The 18,510-nt window shown below is 47.8% G+C and overlaps 1 protein-coding gene across 2 annotated transcripts in view; it reads left to right on the top strand.

Annotated features, from left to right (window-relative positions):
• Positions 1–12,211: 12,211 nt before the first annotated feature.
• The window catches only part of MIX23 (mitochondrial matrix import factor 23), a 47,849-nt gene continuing 41,550 nt past the window's right edge, over positions 12,212–18,510 (top strand). The window contains exons 1-2 of one of the 2 annotated variants that reach the window (XM_060236844.1): positions 12,212–12,427; positions 17,902–18,027. In XM_060236844.1, the coding sequence (XP_060092827.1) occupies positions 12,377–12,427; positions 17,902–18,027 (177 nt within the window). In that variant the 5' untranslated portion in view covers positions 12,212–12,376. The remainder of the gene's footprint in view (positions 12,428–17,901; positions 18,028–18,510) is intronic. The other variant, XM_060236843.1, reaches the window with a different exon arrangement.

The following is an 18,510-nucleotide window of genomic DNA, read 5'->3' on the forward strand; positions in this document are numbered from 1 at the left end:
CCTGCCTTAGGGTGTGGGCTCCATCTATGGCAGGGGTCCTCAAACTTTTTAAATAGGGGGCCAGTTCACTGTCCCTCAGACTGTTGGAGGGCCGGACTGCCGTTACTGTACAAGGCCGCGGGCCGTCAGTTCTCCGTCTTCTGCATCTCTCTCCCTTCCCCCACACCACACACCCCGGCCTGGGAACTCACCTCACCTCGGTATCACCTCACACTCTGTCTCTGCCGCCTTAGCGCAGTGCCGGAAGTGTGCGTTGCTAACGCGAGTTTAGGTCGAATGTCACTTCCGGTCTGATTTTGCCATAACCCGGCGGGCCGCATAAACGTCCTCAGCAGGCCGCATCTGGCCCGCGGGCCGTAGTTTGAGGACCCCTGATCTATGGCATTGAGGGCCCTGTTCTCACCAGGCTCAATGCCCAAATCTCTAGGAGTGTTCCAGCCAGGATCAGCTCCTCCCCATCCCCCGCTGGCAACCCTAGATTATGGGGATAAAGCACCCTTCCCTATGAAGAAAGGCTAAAGAGGTAAAGACTCTTTAGCTTGAAGAAAGGACCCCTGAGGGGTGGCATGATAGAGGTTTACAAGATCATGCATGAGACAGAGAAAGTAGAGAAAGAAGTATTTTTCTCCTGCTCTCCCAATACAGGAACTGGTGGGCACCCAATGAAATTAATGAGCAGTACGCTTAGAAGAGATAAAAGGAAGTGCTTGTTCATCCAATGGGTAACTGACATGTGGAATTCACTTCTGCAGGAAGCGGCTGCAGCTATAAGCATAGATAGCTTCAAGAGGGGATTGGATAAACATAGAGCAGAGATCCATCAGTGGCTGTTAGCCACAAGGGATTGAGAGTTATGTCTGGGGCTCTGTATTCTTGGTGCTTGGGGTGGGGTGGGGGGCAACAGTGGGAGGGCTTCTGGAGTTCTGGCCCCATTGGTGGACCTCCTGATGGCACCTGGTTTTTTGGCTGTTGTGTGACACAGAGTGTTGGACTGGATAGACCAGCGGCCTGATCCAACCTGGCTTCTCTTATGTTCTCCCAAAGAGAACATAAGCCTGTCAACAGAGCAGGACAAAACAAGGGAGGCGGAACACTCACCCTCCCTTGGGTGCTAGAGTTCTGCATGCAGGGTAGGAATGTGTTCTAACATGCAATTGAGACAACATGTCTGCAGTGGATACCCCCACCCCCATTCCAAACTGGCAGGGGTTGAAACCACCCCACCCCCACCCGTTCCATTCACACACATCAACTTCTGAAGCAGTATTTGGTTTAAACTGCACTGTGGTGGGCCATCTGTGACCAGGGACAAGCAGCCTCAGCAATGCTGGTGTAATTTCTATGCTAGTCTCTGGGCCATTCTGCCATGGAAGCTTACTGGATAACTTTGAGCCTATCAGTGGTTCAATTCAGCCAATTGAGCCTCATCTATCTCACCAATCCCCTAGAAGGTTAGATAAAAATATGGAGCAGAGATCCATCAGTGGCTATTAGCCACAGTGTGTATATATATGTGTGTATGTATGTATATACATGTATGTATATGGCCCATCCAGTCCAACACTCTGTCACACAGTGGTCAAAAAAATTATATATATAATTTTTTTGGCCACTGTGTGACACAGAGTGTTGGACTGGATGGGCCATCGGCCTGATCCAACATGGCTTCTATTATGTTCTTATGTTCTAAGCTCTATACCAGGGGTGGCCATACTGCGGCTTGGGAGCCACATGTGGCTCTTTCACACATACTCTGTGGCTCTCAAAGCCCCCACCGCCCCATCAACCAGCTTGGAAAAGGCATTTCTCTCTTTAAATCACTTTTCCAAGTGCATTGGAGAGTGCGTTTAAAGTTAGAGTTGCTTGCTTTCCACCTCTTCCTCTCCCATCTGTCTTCCTGCCTGCTTTCATGTCTTGCGGTTCATATGAACATATGAAGCTGCCTTATACTGAATCAGACCCTTGGTCCATCAAAGTCAGTATTGTCTTCTCAGACTGGCAGCGGCTCTCCAGGGTCTCAAGCTGAGGTTTTTCACACCTATTTGCCTGGACCCTTTTTTGGAGATGCCAGGGATTGAACCTGGGACCTTCTGCTTCCCAAGCAGATGCTCTACCACTGAGCCACCGTCCCTCCCCAATGTCTGATGTTCTCTGATGTTTATTCTAGGTGGCTCTTATGTTAAGCAAGTCTGGCCACCCCTGGTCTATACATCCTCTTTATTTGATTTCTTATTTGGAATAGTAGATTGTAATGTAATTTTGAATGGCTGACTAAAATATATTTCTCTGGTCTGGGGACAAAGGAGATACAATGTCCTGTTTCTCCCCCCGGAAATAAACCCCCCAAATGGTAACGCAATAGTTGAAGAAGTCTTGTTTCACTGCGTCTGAAGAAGTGTGCATGCACATGAAAGCTTAAACCTTGAATAAAACTTCGTTGGTCTTAAAGGTGCCCCTGGACTCTAACTGTTGTTCTGTTGATTTGAGAGACTGGGAACTTCCTTCTCCCAGAGAAGCAAGTTACAGAGTCCCAGCATGGGGAAGAAAAAGTGGCTGAGAAGACACCCGGATTTGCACTTCCCATTAAAATCAGCCAAGCGGTTATGTATCAATCCCTAGACTGTCTGGCACCCTAGCAAGGCTAACTTCTGGTGCCCGGCCCTTGCACTGATAATGTCACTGAGTCACATGGGGGCGTGCCCAATTTGGCACCCCCAGAGGGCTGGTGCCCTAGGCAATCGCCTAGGCAATCGCAGAAAAGGGCAAGTAGAATGATTAAAGGTTTGGAGCACTTTCCCTATGAAGAAAGGTTAAAACGCTTGGGGCTCTTTAGCTTGGAGAAACGTCGACTGCGGGGTGATATGATAGAGGTTTACAAGGTTATGCATGGGATGGAGAAAGTAGAGAAAGAAGTACTTTTCTCCCTTTCTCACAATGCAAGAACTCGTGGGCATTCGATGAAATTGCTGAGCAGACGGGTTAAAACGGATAAAAGGAAGTGCTTCTTCACCCAAAGGGAATTCACTGCCACCCAAAGTGTGGAATTCACTGCCACAGGAGGTGGCGGCAGCTACAATCATAGCCAGCTTTAAGAAGGGATTGGATAAAAATATGGAGCAGAGGTCCATCAGTGGCTATTAGCCACAGTATATATGTTTGTGTGTGTGTATACACACACACATATATTGGCCACTGTGTGACACAGAGTGTTGAACTGGATGGCCCATTGGCCTGATCCAACATGGCTTCTCTTATGTTCTTATGTACTTTACCTAGTGGCAGAGCCAGCCCTGATTCCTGTTCCAAAACATGATCTGAATGCATGCGCTGCCATCCGTTCCAACCACTTGGCATTTTATTACCTCTTTCCCTTGTAAAACTCAGTTCCCATGGAGAGAACTTCCAAATCAAAATGTGCTGGGTCAAGCACGGAGCAAACACCAACGCTGCAAGAAGAAACAATTTAGACTGGCACTTAGTAGCAGAGGAGTCGAAGATCTGGCCAGTCTCGGCCACAGCTCAGCTACCACTGTGACCAAAAGCCCCTGGAGCTACAGTGGGGCAGGATGGGTAGTCACTTGCGTCACTTTTCTGCAGGTGTCATTTCATAGAAAAAGAGGTGCTGGAGCTCATTAGCACAACTCATTTGCATTTGCTACAAACTCCTGACATCACCGGAAGGTGTACTAAATTGTACCAGCTCAGCATCTACCTTCAAATGTTTCTTGAATTTGAATGGTTATAACAAAACCTTACTCCCATCATACTTCTAAAATTACTTTCCCCTGCATGGCCACAGCGGCATGATGAAGGTTTCCATCTGTCTGCTTGATATGTTTGGGTTATTTCTCTGATCGGAGAAATATATTTCAATATATTAGAAAGTCTGTCAAACCTTAGCGTTCAGCAAGATTCTCACAGTGGGGTTGAACAATGGAAGAAGAAGAATTCTGCCCTATATCCCGCCCTATACTCTGAATCTCAGTCTCAGAGCAGTTCATAACCTCCTTTACCTCCCCCACTTCACAACAGACACCCTGTGAGGTGGGTGGGGCTGAGAGAGCTTTTACTGCAACTGCTTTTTCAAGGACAATTGTGAAAGCTATGGCTGACCCAAGGCCATTCCAGCAGGTGCAAGTGGAGGAGTGGGGAATCAAACCCCGTTCTCCCAGATAAGAGTCCACACACTTAACTGCTACACCAAACTGGCTTCTGGAGCCCAGAAGCAAGGTTTCTTTTTCTTTTTTCTTTTTTTTTTTGGGGGGGGGGGAGCAGAACAAAATTTAGAGGTTCCAGAGCTCCGCTCCTGTGAGCTGCCCAAAATGAGGCTTGCTTTTCTGTAAGCAAGGATGATTTTACACGAACAGAGGTCCAGTCTACCCACCTCGACCCTTTTCTTTAAAATGTAAAAATTAAATATCTAAAAACCAGCAACATCTCATAGGAACAAAAGAAACCTGAAGTCAACACAAGGCACGCCCTGCCTCCTGTGGAGATCCACAGCCAGCCATTCTTTAAAATGTATCTCAAACACATCAGCATGTACAAGATGTACAAATGGGCATTCAGCGGAACAAAGTGATACCATGTCAGACTGTGGAGTGGGAGCACATTTTGCACTCCTCCCTTGTGTCGGAAAAAAATTGGCTTCCTTTAAGCAGAAAGCACAGCTAACTAGACTTCTCCCTGATATGCTAGTTGTTGTAGGGGGGGGAGTACCTATGGGAATTCCTTCTCCCATAGTTAAAAAAAAAAGTCAAGGTAGTCCCCTGTGCAAGCACCAGTTGTTTCCGACTCTGGGGTGACGTTGCTTTCACAACATTTTAACAGCAGACTTTTTACGGGGTGGTTTGCCATTGCTTTCCCCAGTCCTCTACACTTTCCCCCCAGCAAGCTGGGTCCTCATTTTTTTGACCTCGGAAGGATGGAAGGCTGAGTCAACCTGAGCCGGCTACCTGAAACCAGCTTCCACTGAGATCGAACTCAGGTCGTGAGCAGAGAGCTCAGACCGCAGTACTGCAATAATAGTTCAACAGCCTCCCACACCCATTCAGTCAGTAGCACCGTCCATTCACGTACTGTGCTGTATCTGGCCGGCCTCTCCCACAGCTTGTACATTTGCAGCTGGGCAACAAAGCCACAAGGATCAAAGGCTAAGCAGCTGAGTAAGCCAGACTCTGGAGGCTTTCCAAACGGCCTGTGCCAGCCAGCTTGCTCTTTTGTTCTTTCTCCTCTTCCATTCCTACGGCTGCCCTTATCGCATAGGCTCAGGGCTTTTTTTTTTTTATCAGGAACACACAGGAACGCAGTTCCGGCTGGCTTGGTGTCAGGGGGTGTGTGGCCTAATATGCAAATGAGTTCCTGCTGGGCTTTTTCTACCAAAAAAAGCCCTGCATAGGCTCAATTTAAAAGTGACCCCTCCTAGGTCAAAGGGACAGTATGCTCTGGCACCGTTTCCTTTGGACTGAGATGCTGCCCCTGCAAAGTAGCCCAGAAGCAGCCCAGGGACGTTCAGCATAATATCCTCAATGACCAGGGCTTTTTTTGTAGCAGGAACTCCTTTGCATCTTAGGGCACACACCCCTGATGTAGCCAATCCTCCTGGAGCTTGCAATAAGCTCTGTAAGAAGAGCCCTGTAAGCTCCTGGAGGATTGGCTACATCAGGGGTGTGTGGCCTAAGATGCAAAGGAGTTCCTGCTATGGAAAAAAAAAGCCCTAGAACAAAGCAGTGGACAAGCGGTACCTTTAAGACCAACTCAGTTTTATTCAGAACGGAAGCTTTCGTATGCTCTAAGCAGACTTCATCAGACAAAATGGGAATGGCAAGCAGTCATAAATATAGAAAAAAGTGGGCAGTGTGTTGGTATGTAGAGTCATTGGAATGTTTGGATTTCTGGCATGTCACCCAAGCACACAGGGGTTGCTTTCTGCCGGATGCCGCTCTGTTCATGAGAAAACCTGAGCCTGCGCTGAGTCACACAGAGAAGTTTGTCACCTCTCCAGCCTCACCATAATTATTTATTGACTTCATTTATAACCTGCTTGCAGTGACATTTTGGAAGAAACCCTTGAGGAGAAATAGGGAAAGGTGCTGTTGGGGAATCTTACCTGAGCTTAGAGCAGATGTGTTTGAGAGCAACAAGGAAGGCAGGCAGGCAGGAGGGAAGGAAGGAAGGGGTGGAAATAAAGCAACTTTAATTTTAAATGCATTCTCCAAGCTGCTGGCTGGCTCGGCTTGGAGAAGTGATTTAAAGAAGAGACAAATGCCTTCTCCATGCTGGCTGATGGGGTGGTGGGGGCTTTGAGAGCCACACAATGTTGTGTGAAAGAGCCCCATGTGGCTCCTGAGCCACAATTTGGCCACCCCTGACCAAGAGGATGGTGTTTTGAGTAGTCTTAGTATTTTGTTTTAGTCTAGAATTGAGAGAGAATGTCCATTTTGGCATGTGCTGTGTAAACTGCTTGAAGTTCCCTTTGAGAAGAAGAGCAAGGGTAAGAAGGAAAAGGAAAGGTCCCCTGTGCAAGCACCAGTCGTTTTCAACTCTGGGGTGACATTGCTTTCACAGCAGACTTTTTACGGGGTTGTTTGCCATTGCCTTCCCCAGTCATCTACGCTTTCCCCCCAGCAAGCTGGGGACTCATTTGACTGACCTCGGAAGGATGGAAGGCTGAGTCGACCTGGAGCCGGCTACCTGAACCCAGCTTCCACCGGAATCAAACTCAGGTTGTGAGCAGAGAGTTCAGACCATAGTACTGCAGTACTGCAGCTTTACCACTCTGCACCACGGGGTGCTAAGAGATACTAAGCAGGCTACAAAAAGAGGAAACAGTAGCGAGTGGGCTTTGTTGGAGACCTGGCATGAATGGAAACAGTTGCGGTTGTAAGAAGCCCTCAGCGACTAGAGCAGGGGTAGGGAACAGTGGCTCTCCAGATGTTTTTTGCCTATAACTCCCATCAGCCCCAGCCAGCATGGGAGTTGTAGGCAAAAAAACATCTGGAGAGCCACTGTCCCCCACCCCTGAACTAGAGGGATGTCAGGAACCTTCTTTATGTATATGTTGGGGAATTTAGAGGCCCAGGCCACTGTCTGGGATCTCCAAACCCCTCCTGAACGTTTAAACAGTTTTTGAGAATTTTGTTTCCACAAAGAGGTTCCGGAACTCTGTTCTGCCATGTTCCCCCAGAAAAAAAGCCCTGCAAATAACACACAGGAAAACCCAATATCTGTTGAATACATTGTATATTTAATACAGAAGGGACATTCCTGCCTGTTTGGTGTAGCAGAAAGCCAGTTTGGTGTGATGGTTAAGAGCAGGGGACTCTAATCTGGAGAACCAGGTTTGATTCCCCACTCCTCTTCCATATGCAGCCAGCTGGGTGACCTTGGTCCGATCACAGTTCTCTCTGAGCACTTCTCTTCAGAGCAGTCTGGGAAGGGACGGTGGCTCAGTGGTAGAGCATCTGCTTGGGAAGCAGAAGGTCCCAGGTTCAATCCCCAGCATCTCCAATTTAAAAGGGTCCAGGCAAGTAGGCGTGAAAAACCTCAACATGAGACCCTGAAGAGCCACTGCCAGTCTGAGTAGACAAGACTGACTTTGATGGACCCAGGGTCTGATTCAGAATAAGCAGGCCTCAGATTCAGCAGGAGCGCAGCTCCTGAACCTTTCTGAAGGTTCCCCCTCTTCCTCCCCACCTACCATGTCCACTGAATAGTAGGTGCAGTTGCATAACAATCCCTGGATTAGGAGAGCAGGCAGCCAACCCTAACCTTAACCAGCCATCAGGGGCTTTGCCACGACCCCAGCAGCCCTCATTAACCCCTGGAGAAGCCCACACCACCCCTTCTCCACTTCTTATGTGATTTTGGGCGGCGGGCAGCAGGTGGCTTGCTGGCCTTTTGACTGGGGGGGGGGGCGGCCCAGGAGAGCCCCAGGCAAGAAAGGCCTGCTTGGATTGGCTGGATCTCTAGCCAGCCCAAGCAGGCCTCGCTCACCCAGAGCTCTCCTTTCATGCATCGTGCTGCTTTTGGCTGGCGGGGGTGGCATGTGCTAATGAGCTATGCCAATGAGCTCCACCACCTATTTTTCCCATGAGTATAAGGCAGCTTCATATGTTCACTTCTCTCACAACTCTCTCAGCCCCACCTACCTCACGAGGTGTCTGTTGCTGCGGGGAGAGGAAGGGAACGGAGATTGTAAACCGCTCTGAGCGAAGGGTAGGGTATAAATCCAGTCTCCTCTGTGCACCAAGGACCCACACAAGAGTTGCCGGCAAACGACCCTGAACAACAACTTCACATGGGCAATATATACCTTTTGCGCCGTCAATCAAGTAAGCGAGGCACTTGTCAAGACCCAGCTTCATATATGTTGACCTATGAACTTAGTTCAAAGTTAGTTTACTATTTGTTACGGCAAGAAGCTCCAGACAGCTTTTAACCCAGGATGAGGGGCTAAGACGCCTCCCAGCCGGACCAGCGGTATGTTCAGACTCTGCCTAATAGCCGTATCTCTTGGAACTTAAGCTATGTTTCTAGGCAAAAGGGCACAAGGCAAAGCAGTGCCTATGAGCAACTTGGCTGCTTATGGTTGCCAGGTCTAATTCAAGAAATCTCTGGGGACTTTCAGGGCAGAGCCAGGAGACTTTGGGGGCGGAGCCAGGAGCAAGGCTGCCATCACATTTAAGGGACCGTGCACCTTTTAAATGCTGTCTCTCCACTGGAATAAATGAAGGATAGGGGCATCTTCTTTGGGGGCTCATATAATTGGACCCCCTGGTCCAATCTTTTTGAAACTTGGAGGATCTTTTGAGGAGAGGCGCTGGATGCTATGCTGCAAATGTAGTGCCTCTACCTCAAAAAGAGCCCTCTCCAGATACCCACAGATCAATTCTCCATTAAACCCTATGGGAATTCGTCTGCATAGGGAATCATTTTCCTCCCCCCCCTCACCATTTTCTGATGACCCTAAAGTGGGGGGGGGGCTCCAAACTGGGGGATCCCCTGCCCCCACGTGGGGATTGGCAACCCTATAGGCTGCAAAGATTCATGGGAAGATGAACCAAAGAAAGGAATAAGAAGCTAATCCAGAATGAACCAGAAACAGCAATGGCCTACTGTCACTTTCCAAAAAATGTCCCCCACAGTATATTGTGGTTGGTTTGTGTTTAAGAATATAAGAACATAAGAGAAGCCATGTTGGATCAGGCCAATGGCCCATCCAGTCCAACACTCTGTGTCACTCAGTGGCCAACAAAAAACCAGGTGCCATCAGGAGGTCCATCAGTGGGGCCAGGACACTAGAAGTCCTCCCACTGTTGCCCCTCCCAAGCACCAAGAATACAGAGCATCACATGCCCCAGACAGAGAGTTCCAACAATACGCTGTGGCTAATAGTCCCTGATGGACCTCTGCTCCACGTGTTTATCCAATCCCCTCTTGAAGCTGTCTATGCTTGTAGCCGCAACCACCAGTGTTCCCTCTAAGCTGAGTTAGATTTTTAGCCTCCAGCTCACACATTTTTGTCCTAGCTCAGGAAAAATGGCCCCAGAGCACAATAATGTATGCAGTAGCTCATAACTTTAATGCCAGTAGCTCACAATTGTAATACCAGTAGCTCAGAAAGTAGAATTTTTGCTCACAAGACTTTGCCTCTTAGAGGGAACATTGGCCACCACCACCTCCCGTGGCAGTGAATTCCATGTGTTAATCACCCTTTGGGTGAAGAAGCACTTCCTTTTATCCGTTCTGACCCAACTACTCGGCAATTTCATTGAGTGCTCACGAGTTCTCGTATTGTGAGGAAGGGAGAAAAGTGTTTCCTGAAATAATAATTGTGTTGCCACACTACCTTGCCTTTGACCACTCAAATTCAACAGAAAGAAACCTTGCTTCTGGCACAATGCCACTTTTCTCCCCAGTGGGGACCTGGAACAGTATATTCTTTTCCTTTCCATTTTGTTCTCACAACAACCCTATGAGGTAGGTTAGGCTGAGAGTGATAAGCCCAAGGTCACTTACTGAGCTTCTCTGGCAGAGTAGGAATTTGAACCTGGGTCATTCCAGCCCCTGCCTCATCTCCCCAGCTCCCAACTTTGGTGTGGTTCTCACTGTGGTAGTAAGCTTGGACTGTGCTATGCCCTTTCTGAATGCCAGGGTGGTCTCACATTTTATTGTGCAGAGATTTTGTTTCTCTGCACAAAGATGTCTAGCGCGGCAGAGAGCAAACAATGAGAAAGCTGCGTCCTCTCTCCGGTTTTCTATTTGGAGGCAACTTCTGTGAGCATTTTAAATGGAAACTTAGCATTTGAAATGGCACCTTCCACCTCAGCATTCCTGTTATCCTGCGCCAACTGTAGCATAGAGGTGAAGATCCAGGAGAGCCCAGCTCAAATCCTAACTGTTATTTCAAACTTTGGGTTAAGAACTCAGTCTCAGCGGATGGTTGTGGGGATACAGGGATAGAGCAAGTGTGTGACAAGCACAATAGAACTCCAGGGGGACATTTAAATGCCTTCCCTCCACTAGAAATAATGATGGATAGGGGCACCTTCTTTTGGGGCTAATAGAATTGGACCCCCTGGTCCGATCTTTTTGAAATTTGGAGGGTATTTTGGGGAGAGGCACTGGATGCTATGCTGAAAATTTGGTGTCTCTCCCTCAAAAAACAGCCCCTCCCCAAGCCCCAGATACCTGCAGATCAATTCTCCACTATACCCTATGGGAATCAGTCTCCGGAGTGTCCAGCAGACATTTCCCTCCCCCCTCCACTTTCTGATGACTCTGAAGCGGGGGGGGGGGGGGAGGGCCTCCAAACTGGGGGATCCCCTGCCCCCACTTGGGGAATGGCAACTCTATACAAGGAGCATTGTGTATGCCACCTCAGAGATAGGGCAGGATACAAATATACTAAGACTTCCCTGGTGGTTTGCAATTTGTGATTTGCCTCTGAGTCATGACTCTGGCCTTCCTTGGTGGTCTCCCATCCAAATACTAAGAAGATGATATTGGATTTATACCCTGCCCTTCACTCTGAATCTCAGAGAGGCCTACAATCTCCTTTACCTTCCTCTCCCACAACAGACACCCTGTGAGGTGGGTGGGGTTGACAGAGCTTTCACAGGAGCTGCCCTTTCAAGAACAGCTCAACGAGAGCTATGGCTGACCCAAGGCCATTCCAGCAGCTGTAAGTGGAGGAGGAGTGGGGAATCAAACCTGGTTCCCCCAGATAAGAACGAAGTAGGAATCAAGTTTCACCTTTAAGACCAACAGAGTTTTATTCAGAGCGTAAGCTTTCGTGTGTTCTAAGCACACTTCCTCAGACGAGGAATCAGGTACAGTGAGCAGAGCTACATACAGCTGGTAGGCAGTGGTTTAGAATGCAAAATGGTACAAATTTAAAATCCAATGATGGAATAGTAAAATTAACAACTTGAGGAAACCTTTGATCTGGGTAGCATGACCATGAGAAACCAATAAAACAGTAATATGTCAAAATATGAGAATGTCTGCTAATCACTCTATTGTTTATAAGCCTGGGTCAAAATGAGGACATTTCTTTCTCAGAAGTCTTTCTTATTCAACTAATTTATCTTTTAATATGTAACATACATATAGTTTGCCGTTAGAACAAAAATACATTAAAATATAGTGGGAGATGGGTTTAGTATATGTAATAAGGTAAACAGCCAATATCCCTTATTTGAGTATGTTACTACAGCTAAAAGAGAAATACATTGGATAGTGATGTTCTTGTCCACCTAGTTTACTTTGGATAAGAGTCCAGGCACCTAACCACTGCACTGGGGTGGCCAAACTGCGGCTCGGGAGCCACATGTGGCTCTTTCACACATATTGTGTGGTTCTTGGAAGCCCCCACTACCCCAGCGTGGAGAATGCATTTAAAGTTGCTTTCTTTCCGCCTCCTCCCAATCTATTTGACTTCCTGTCTCGCGGCCGTCAAACATCTGACGTTCATGCCTTGCAGCTCTCAAACATCTGAGATTTATTCCGTGTGGCTCTCACGTTAAGCGAGTTTGGCCACCCCTGCCCAAACTGGGCTGACCTACTCAGACGCTGAGGAAATCGGCTGGCATGGACAGCCCAGCCCACGTGCGCAGCCTCTCCTTTAGCCGACCTTGTCCACACTTCCCGCAGAGCACCTCGCGCCAGCCAAGGAATGATGAGAAGCCCCGCCCCCTTCCTAAGCCCCGCCCTAACATGCCTTTTTCCTCTTCTTCCGGATGTTCCGCTTCCCGGCTTCAGGGGAAGCGATTAAGCCCCGCCTTTCGCCCCTTAATCCGACCCTAGGGGGCGGGGCTTCCGATCCGTCGCGCGTGCTGATTGGACGACGCTGGGTCTCGCTGGCCTCGCCAACATGGCGGCGCCCAGGAACCACCTGAACTGTGAAGATTTTGCTGAATTCCAGGTAGGGGAGCGGGAAGGCGGCGAGGCCTCCGGGCGGCCTTGCCCCGTGCTGGGGGGACCTGCTTTGCCAGCGGCCGGAGCTGCATTCTGGGGCCTCCGTTTCTTCCTCCCTTTCAGGCTGGAGGTCACTGGAGGGAGGAGAAAAGCCGCCTCCGCCGCTCGTTCTCGCCCGCCCCGAGCAGCGCCTGCCCCCACCGTCCTCTGGGGAAGGGCGGGAGACGCAGGGCTGATTCCCCGAGGCGCTTTCTTCCTTCTCTGCCTCTCAGCAGCTCCCGCCTCAAAGCAGAGAGGGAAATGAATGGTGAATTAATCTATGGGTCAATGTTGCCTTGCTTCTTTCATTCATTTGCATTCCGCTGACGGAACAGAAGGCCTCGGATTCAGCAGGAGCTTCCAGGAGCGCAGCTCCACGACCTTTCTGAGGGTTCCCTCTCTTCCTCCTCACCTACCTTGCCCATTGAATAGGAGGTGCGGCTGCACAGCAATCCCTGGATGATTGTTTTTCAACAAAATGACCCCTGCCATCTCCTCCGTTTTATCTTCACAACCTCAAAACAAACTAATAGGCTTGAGTGTGTGTGTGTGTGTGTCTGGCCCAAGAGCACTCAGCAAACTTACGTGGCAGAGTGGGGATTCAAACCTGGGTCCCTCCCTCCGAGCCTAATGTTGTTAATAGGGTTGCCAATCCAGGTGGGAACAGGGGATCCCCCGGTTTGGAGCCCCCCCCCCCCGCTTCAGGGTCATCAGAAAGGGCGGGGAGGGAAATGTCTGCTGGGCATGCCATTATTCCCTATGGAGACCAAGTCCATGCTGGCTGGGGCTGATGGGAGTTGTAGGCAAAAAACATCTGGAGAGCTACTGTTGGCCACCCCTGCGTAGGGTATCATGGAAAATTGATCTGTAGGTATCTGGGGCTCTGTGGGGGCTGTTTTTTGAGGTAGTGGCACAAAATTTTCAGCATAGTATCCAGTGTCTCTCCTCAAAACACCCTCCAAGTTTCCAAAAGATTGGACCAGAGGGTCCAATTCTGTGAGCCCCTGTAGAAGGTGCCCCCATCCTTCATTATTTCCAAATGGAGGTAAGGTATGTAAAAGCTGTGTGGTCTCTTTAAATGCGATGGCCAGAACTCCCTTTGGAGTTCAGTCATGCTTGTCACACCCTTGCTCCTGGATCCACCCCCAAAGTCCCCAGATATTTCTCGAATTGGACTTGGCAATTCTAGTTAACTATTCAGTCGTGTCCAACTCTTGGCGACTGTTTGGGCCAGCTTTTGTACTGTTTCTTTCAGTTGTTCCATGCTCAAACTGGTGTCGACTTTTATGAAGTTTAGCCATCGTGTTCTGGTGGCCTGGTTTCCTATTGCTGCTAACCCATCCAAGCATAACTGCTTTTTCTAGTGAATTCTTCTGCATGACATAGCCAAAATAAGTCAGTCACAGCTTTGTGATTCCCCCTCACCATTCCAACGGCATGTCTGGCTTTATACTTTCCAATACTTGCTTGTTTGTCACCTTTGCTGCCCAAGGAATGTGCAGGATCCTTCTCCAGCACCACAGCTCAAATGGTCCTAATAGGACTCTCTAAATACACATATCTAATAATACCATGGTGGCTAGTCCTCAAATGCCGTTCAGTGCGGAGGGACGGTGGCTCAGTGGTAGAGCATCTGCTTGGTAAGCAGAAGGTCCCAGGTTCAATCCTCGGCATCTCCAACTAAAAAGGGTCCAGGCAAATAGGCGTGAAAAACCTCTGCTTGAGACCCTGGAGAGCCGCTGCCAGTCTGAGTAGACAATACTGACTTTGATGGACCAAGGGTCTGATTCAGTAGAAGGCAGCTTCATATGTTCATTTGTTCAGTGCCGTACTCCTTCCCAAGGGGTTTTTCCACAATGGTACTGCAGGATCTTCATTGGGCAGAAAGGTGGGATACAAATAAAGTACATTTTAAAAATGGGACTTGGTAGAGTCACTGGGAAACGACCAGCTTCTTTCCTCTTTCTTCCTGCAAAGTCCGTTGACAGTGGATGCATGTTGCTGAGTATGGTGAGCAAAACCACTGTTACTGCTTGGCCTTGTGGCACAGATTGTTGAATATAATTTTCTTTACACAAGGGGGTTTCCTGTTAATCCCCTGAATAGTTTGGGATTTTTTTAAAAAAAAGTGTCTTTGGGTTGGACTTTCTTCACACATGCATTCACACCACTTGACAACTTAATTCCCAGTCACATTTCAGAGGGTTTGCTGTGTTAGCCTGTAGCAGTAAAATAAACTAGCCGTTCAGTGGTACCTTTAAAGACTAACAATTTATTTCTCAATAAGCTTTTGTGACACAGCTTACTTCATCAGATGTGAAGGCTGAGATGACCTCTGAGTCACAAACGAACATGGTGCCATTAAGTTGTTAGTGGACTCAAAAGATTTCAGGTTTTCACGGCTGGTAACATCATTAGGGTTTATAGAATCTTTCGGGCTCAAGTGCCGTGTTCTACTGGAGAAAGTTCTCCTTCCAGACGTTTCGTTCTCAGCTGCGGAGAACATCCTCAGTGGCGTTGCAGCCGGAGCAGGCGTTCTGACCTTCTTGGCTGCTGTGCGTTGAGTGGGGCCAGGGCTGCTGGAGTGCTGCTATTTCTAGGCTGGAGGGGGTGTGATGAAAGGGCAATTGGTTTGTGGATGTGCCCATTGTTTGGTGGGGCTTCCTGGAAGGGTAGTGATAAGGAAACTGGCTGTTAGTGGACTCCTTGTTTTCTTTTCCCAATAGCACACAACTCAGTGTGAATTTCACTGAGTAGTCACACTAAAGGGCACCATTAGGTGGAAAGCTTTTTTTCTGTGATGGCAGATTTGTATTTCCAAGTGAAAGAAAGGAAGGAGTCCCGCTGGCAGGATAAACGTGAATTAGGTGGGGCTGTAATCAAATGCATTAAATCATTCATTGATGAAACTTCTACTGTTACTTAGGTCGATTCCTTGGTCTTCCAGCGGACTGTCCTTTTCATTCTTTGTGCTGTTGCTTTTGTAAGATTTGGAGTTACCTTTTTCTTCCTTATTTACAAGCAGAACTTTTTTTGTAGCAGGAACTCCTTTGCATATTAGGCCACACACCCCTGATGTAGCCAATCCCGGAGCTTACAGTAGACCCTGTACCTAACCCTGTAAGCTCTTGGAGGATTGGCTACATCAGGGGTGTGTGGCCTAATATGCAAAGGAGTTCCTGCTACAGAAAAAGCCCTGTTTACAAGCCTTGCCTGACAGCTATGTTAAGAAAGCTTCTGCCCTTTCACCTGCCCGGTTTAGCTATTATTTACATTCATTTGAATGAATGGCTGTTGGCTATAGACTATGACTCTTGGCTTTTGGACGGGTCATGCGCTGCAGGCCCAGACGTGTTTAAACAGTGAGGGGGCATGGAGTTCAGGAGGATGCAGAAAACATCTGGAACTGCCCACTAGCAGAAATTTAGCATAAGAGTGTGTCATGCACAGGCATGTGCTGTGAGAAGCGTAAACCATGACTTTTTTTGGAAGCAGGAACTCCTTTGCATATTAGGCCACACCCCCTGGTGTAGCTAATCCTCCTGGAACTTACAGTAGGCCCTGGAAAAAGAGCCCTGTAAGCTCTTGGAGGAAGGCTGCAACGTTTGCTGTACAAGCCATAAGACTCCGCAAACAAGGAATGGATAAAAACATTTAATGGCTATGAAATATTTTTATTTATGTTTTATTACTCAATTGTTTTATAACTAGAAATGGAAACTGAAATTTTTATGTATAATATTTTGTACTGTGCCCAAGTTCAATTGTATACCTTGGTTTTTTGGGAGGTTTTTAATGCCACTTGTTACCTATTTTCTTTCCTTTTGGATGGGTCTCTGACCGTATTAAACTAAATTTGACTTGACGCGACTCTTGGAGGATTGGCCGCATCAGGGGTGGGTGGCCTAATATGCAAAGGAGCTCCTCCTACAAAAAAAGCCCTGGCGCAAACATACATGCACACTCCGCTGCTTCAATCCTTAATATGAAGGACCAAAAGGGTGACTGGTACCTGTTTGTAGAGGGGTATACCAAAAGGGACTAAGGTGTGTCTGGTTCTGTGCAGATAAGCTAGCCTCAGGCAGCCCTAGCTCACTCCAGGTCATGTCTCCAACAAAGCAGCCTCTGCCGGGCCACAGCTGCTCTCGGTGAGCATGAAGAAGGTCGCAAAAATCAGGGGTGTCAGTGATTTATTTATTTAGTTTTCTATCCTGCCCTCTCCGCAAGTGGACCCAGGGTGGCTAACAGTCAGTTCAGAAACAATTTATGTAATTTAAAAACAATAAAATACAATTTAACAAACACTCAAAATAAATTTAATTTCATAGTGCTGTTCAACTTCAATATAGGCGGGATCCTCCCTCCCTCCCTCCCTCCCTCCCTCCCTCCCTCCCTTCCTTCCTTCCTTCCTTCCTTCCTTCCTTCCTTCCTTCCTTCCTTCCTTCCTTCCTTCCTTCCTTCCTTCCTTCCTTCCGACCGTGATCTTATAGCTGTCATAATTCTCATGAGTAATATCGCTCAGCAGTGTAGGGTGGCAGTCCTCTCCCATTTAAATGTTAAAGGCCTGTCGGAATCGCTCAGTTTTTTACAGGCCCTGCGGAATTGAGAAAGGTCCTGTAGGGCCCTTATGGCCTCCAGGAGGGCATTCCACATTTCTGGTGCTGTCACTGAGAAGGCCTTAGCCCATGTAGAACACAGTCTGGCCTCCCTTGGTCCGGGGATAGACAGTAGGTTTTGTGTCCCCTGATTACAAATGCAGTGAATCCAACCCAGTGGAATGCATGGTGGTTGTGGATTTCTCCCTTGTTTCCTTTCCTGTAGCAGTTCTTTTAGCCTCCAGAAATATTACCCCTGAACCAACAGCTGTAAGCTTAGGGAGGGGAAGAGTGAAATAGTTCCTCTTGTCACTTCTACGGGCACAAGAGAGAGGGTAGTTGTTGTATTCTCTTCTTGCTTTGTACTGCGTCCCCCATCCTGTGCAGCTGTTTGTCCACGTGGATCCTCCAGTTCCAGAAATAATATTTTGGGGGGCAAATGCAGGAAAAATTCATGCATTCTGTGCCAAGAGTTGGCTGGACCCAACCCCATTTGCTTTTGTAATTATTGTGATTCTCTTTCTAGTTTATTATTGCTCTCTTACGTTAATATTTTAAATAACTGATCAATGGTCTCTGTCCGTCTTCCTTCTTTTTACTGGTCACATTTCAGTCTGAAACACAAGTTGCTACGATTTTAGATACTGAATTTGCAAATGGTTTTCCTAACTAGTTTGTTCCTTTCAGGACCCCAGTTTGGCTTATGTTGTGGTTTAATGAAGGTTAAACTTAATGTGCTAAAATAGCATTTGTTACTCAAGTCTTAGAAACACTTGGGGGTGCAGGTTTGTGTCTCTTATTTTGTATGGATGCTCATTTTAGAATCAATATCTTTTCCCCTCTGTAGGAGTTGCTCAGAGTGATGAGAACCATTGATGACAGGATAGTTCATGAGTTAAACACGACTGTTCCAACTACTTCTTTTGTGGGGAAAGTAGATGCCAGCCAAACCTGTAAAGAACTTTATGAGTCTGTAAGTATGTTAGTGGACTTTCCGTCCTTTGCACACGTGTTGTGTTTTTTAATGGGCAGTATCTTGTGAGGGGCTGTTTTTTGCATCTTCATTGTCCATTTTTGTCCTTGTTCCATGTTCTTACACATCTGTTCCTTGCATTCCCACATATCCTGGAGCAGGTATCTAAAATCGTAGCAACATGTGGCTCTTTCACACATAGCGTGTGGCTCTTGAAGCCCCTGCTGCCCCATTGGCCGATTCGGAGAAAACATTTCTTTCTTTAAATCACTTCTCCAAGCCAAGCCAGCTGGCAGCTTGGAGAATGCATTTAAAGTTCCTTTCTTCCCACCTCTCCCTCCTCCATCTATTTGCCTTCCTTCCTCCCTCCCACCCTCCGACCCTCCCTTCTGCTTTTAAACATCTGATGTCCATGTTTGGCCACCCCTGGACCTGGAGGGTTAGCCCAGTATCACTGTATAAGGGAGAAACATCGACTGCGGG

Source organism: Heteronotia binoei, chromosome 4, assembly GCF_032191835.1.
Source record: "Heteronotia binoei isolate CCM8104 ecotype False Entrance Well chromosome 4, APGP_CSIRO_Hbin_v1, whole genome shotgun sequence".
NCBI lineage: Eukaryota > Metazoa > Chordata > Lepidosauria > Squamata > Gekkonidae > Heteronotia > Heteronotia binoei.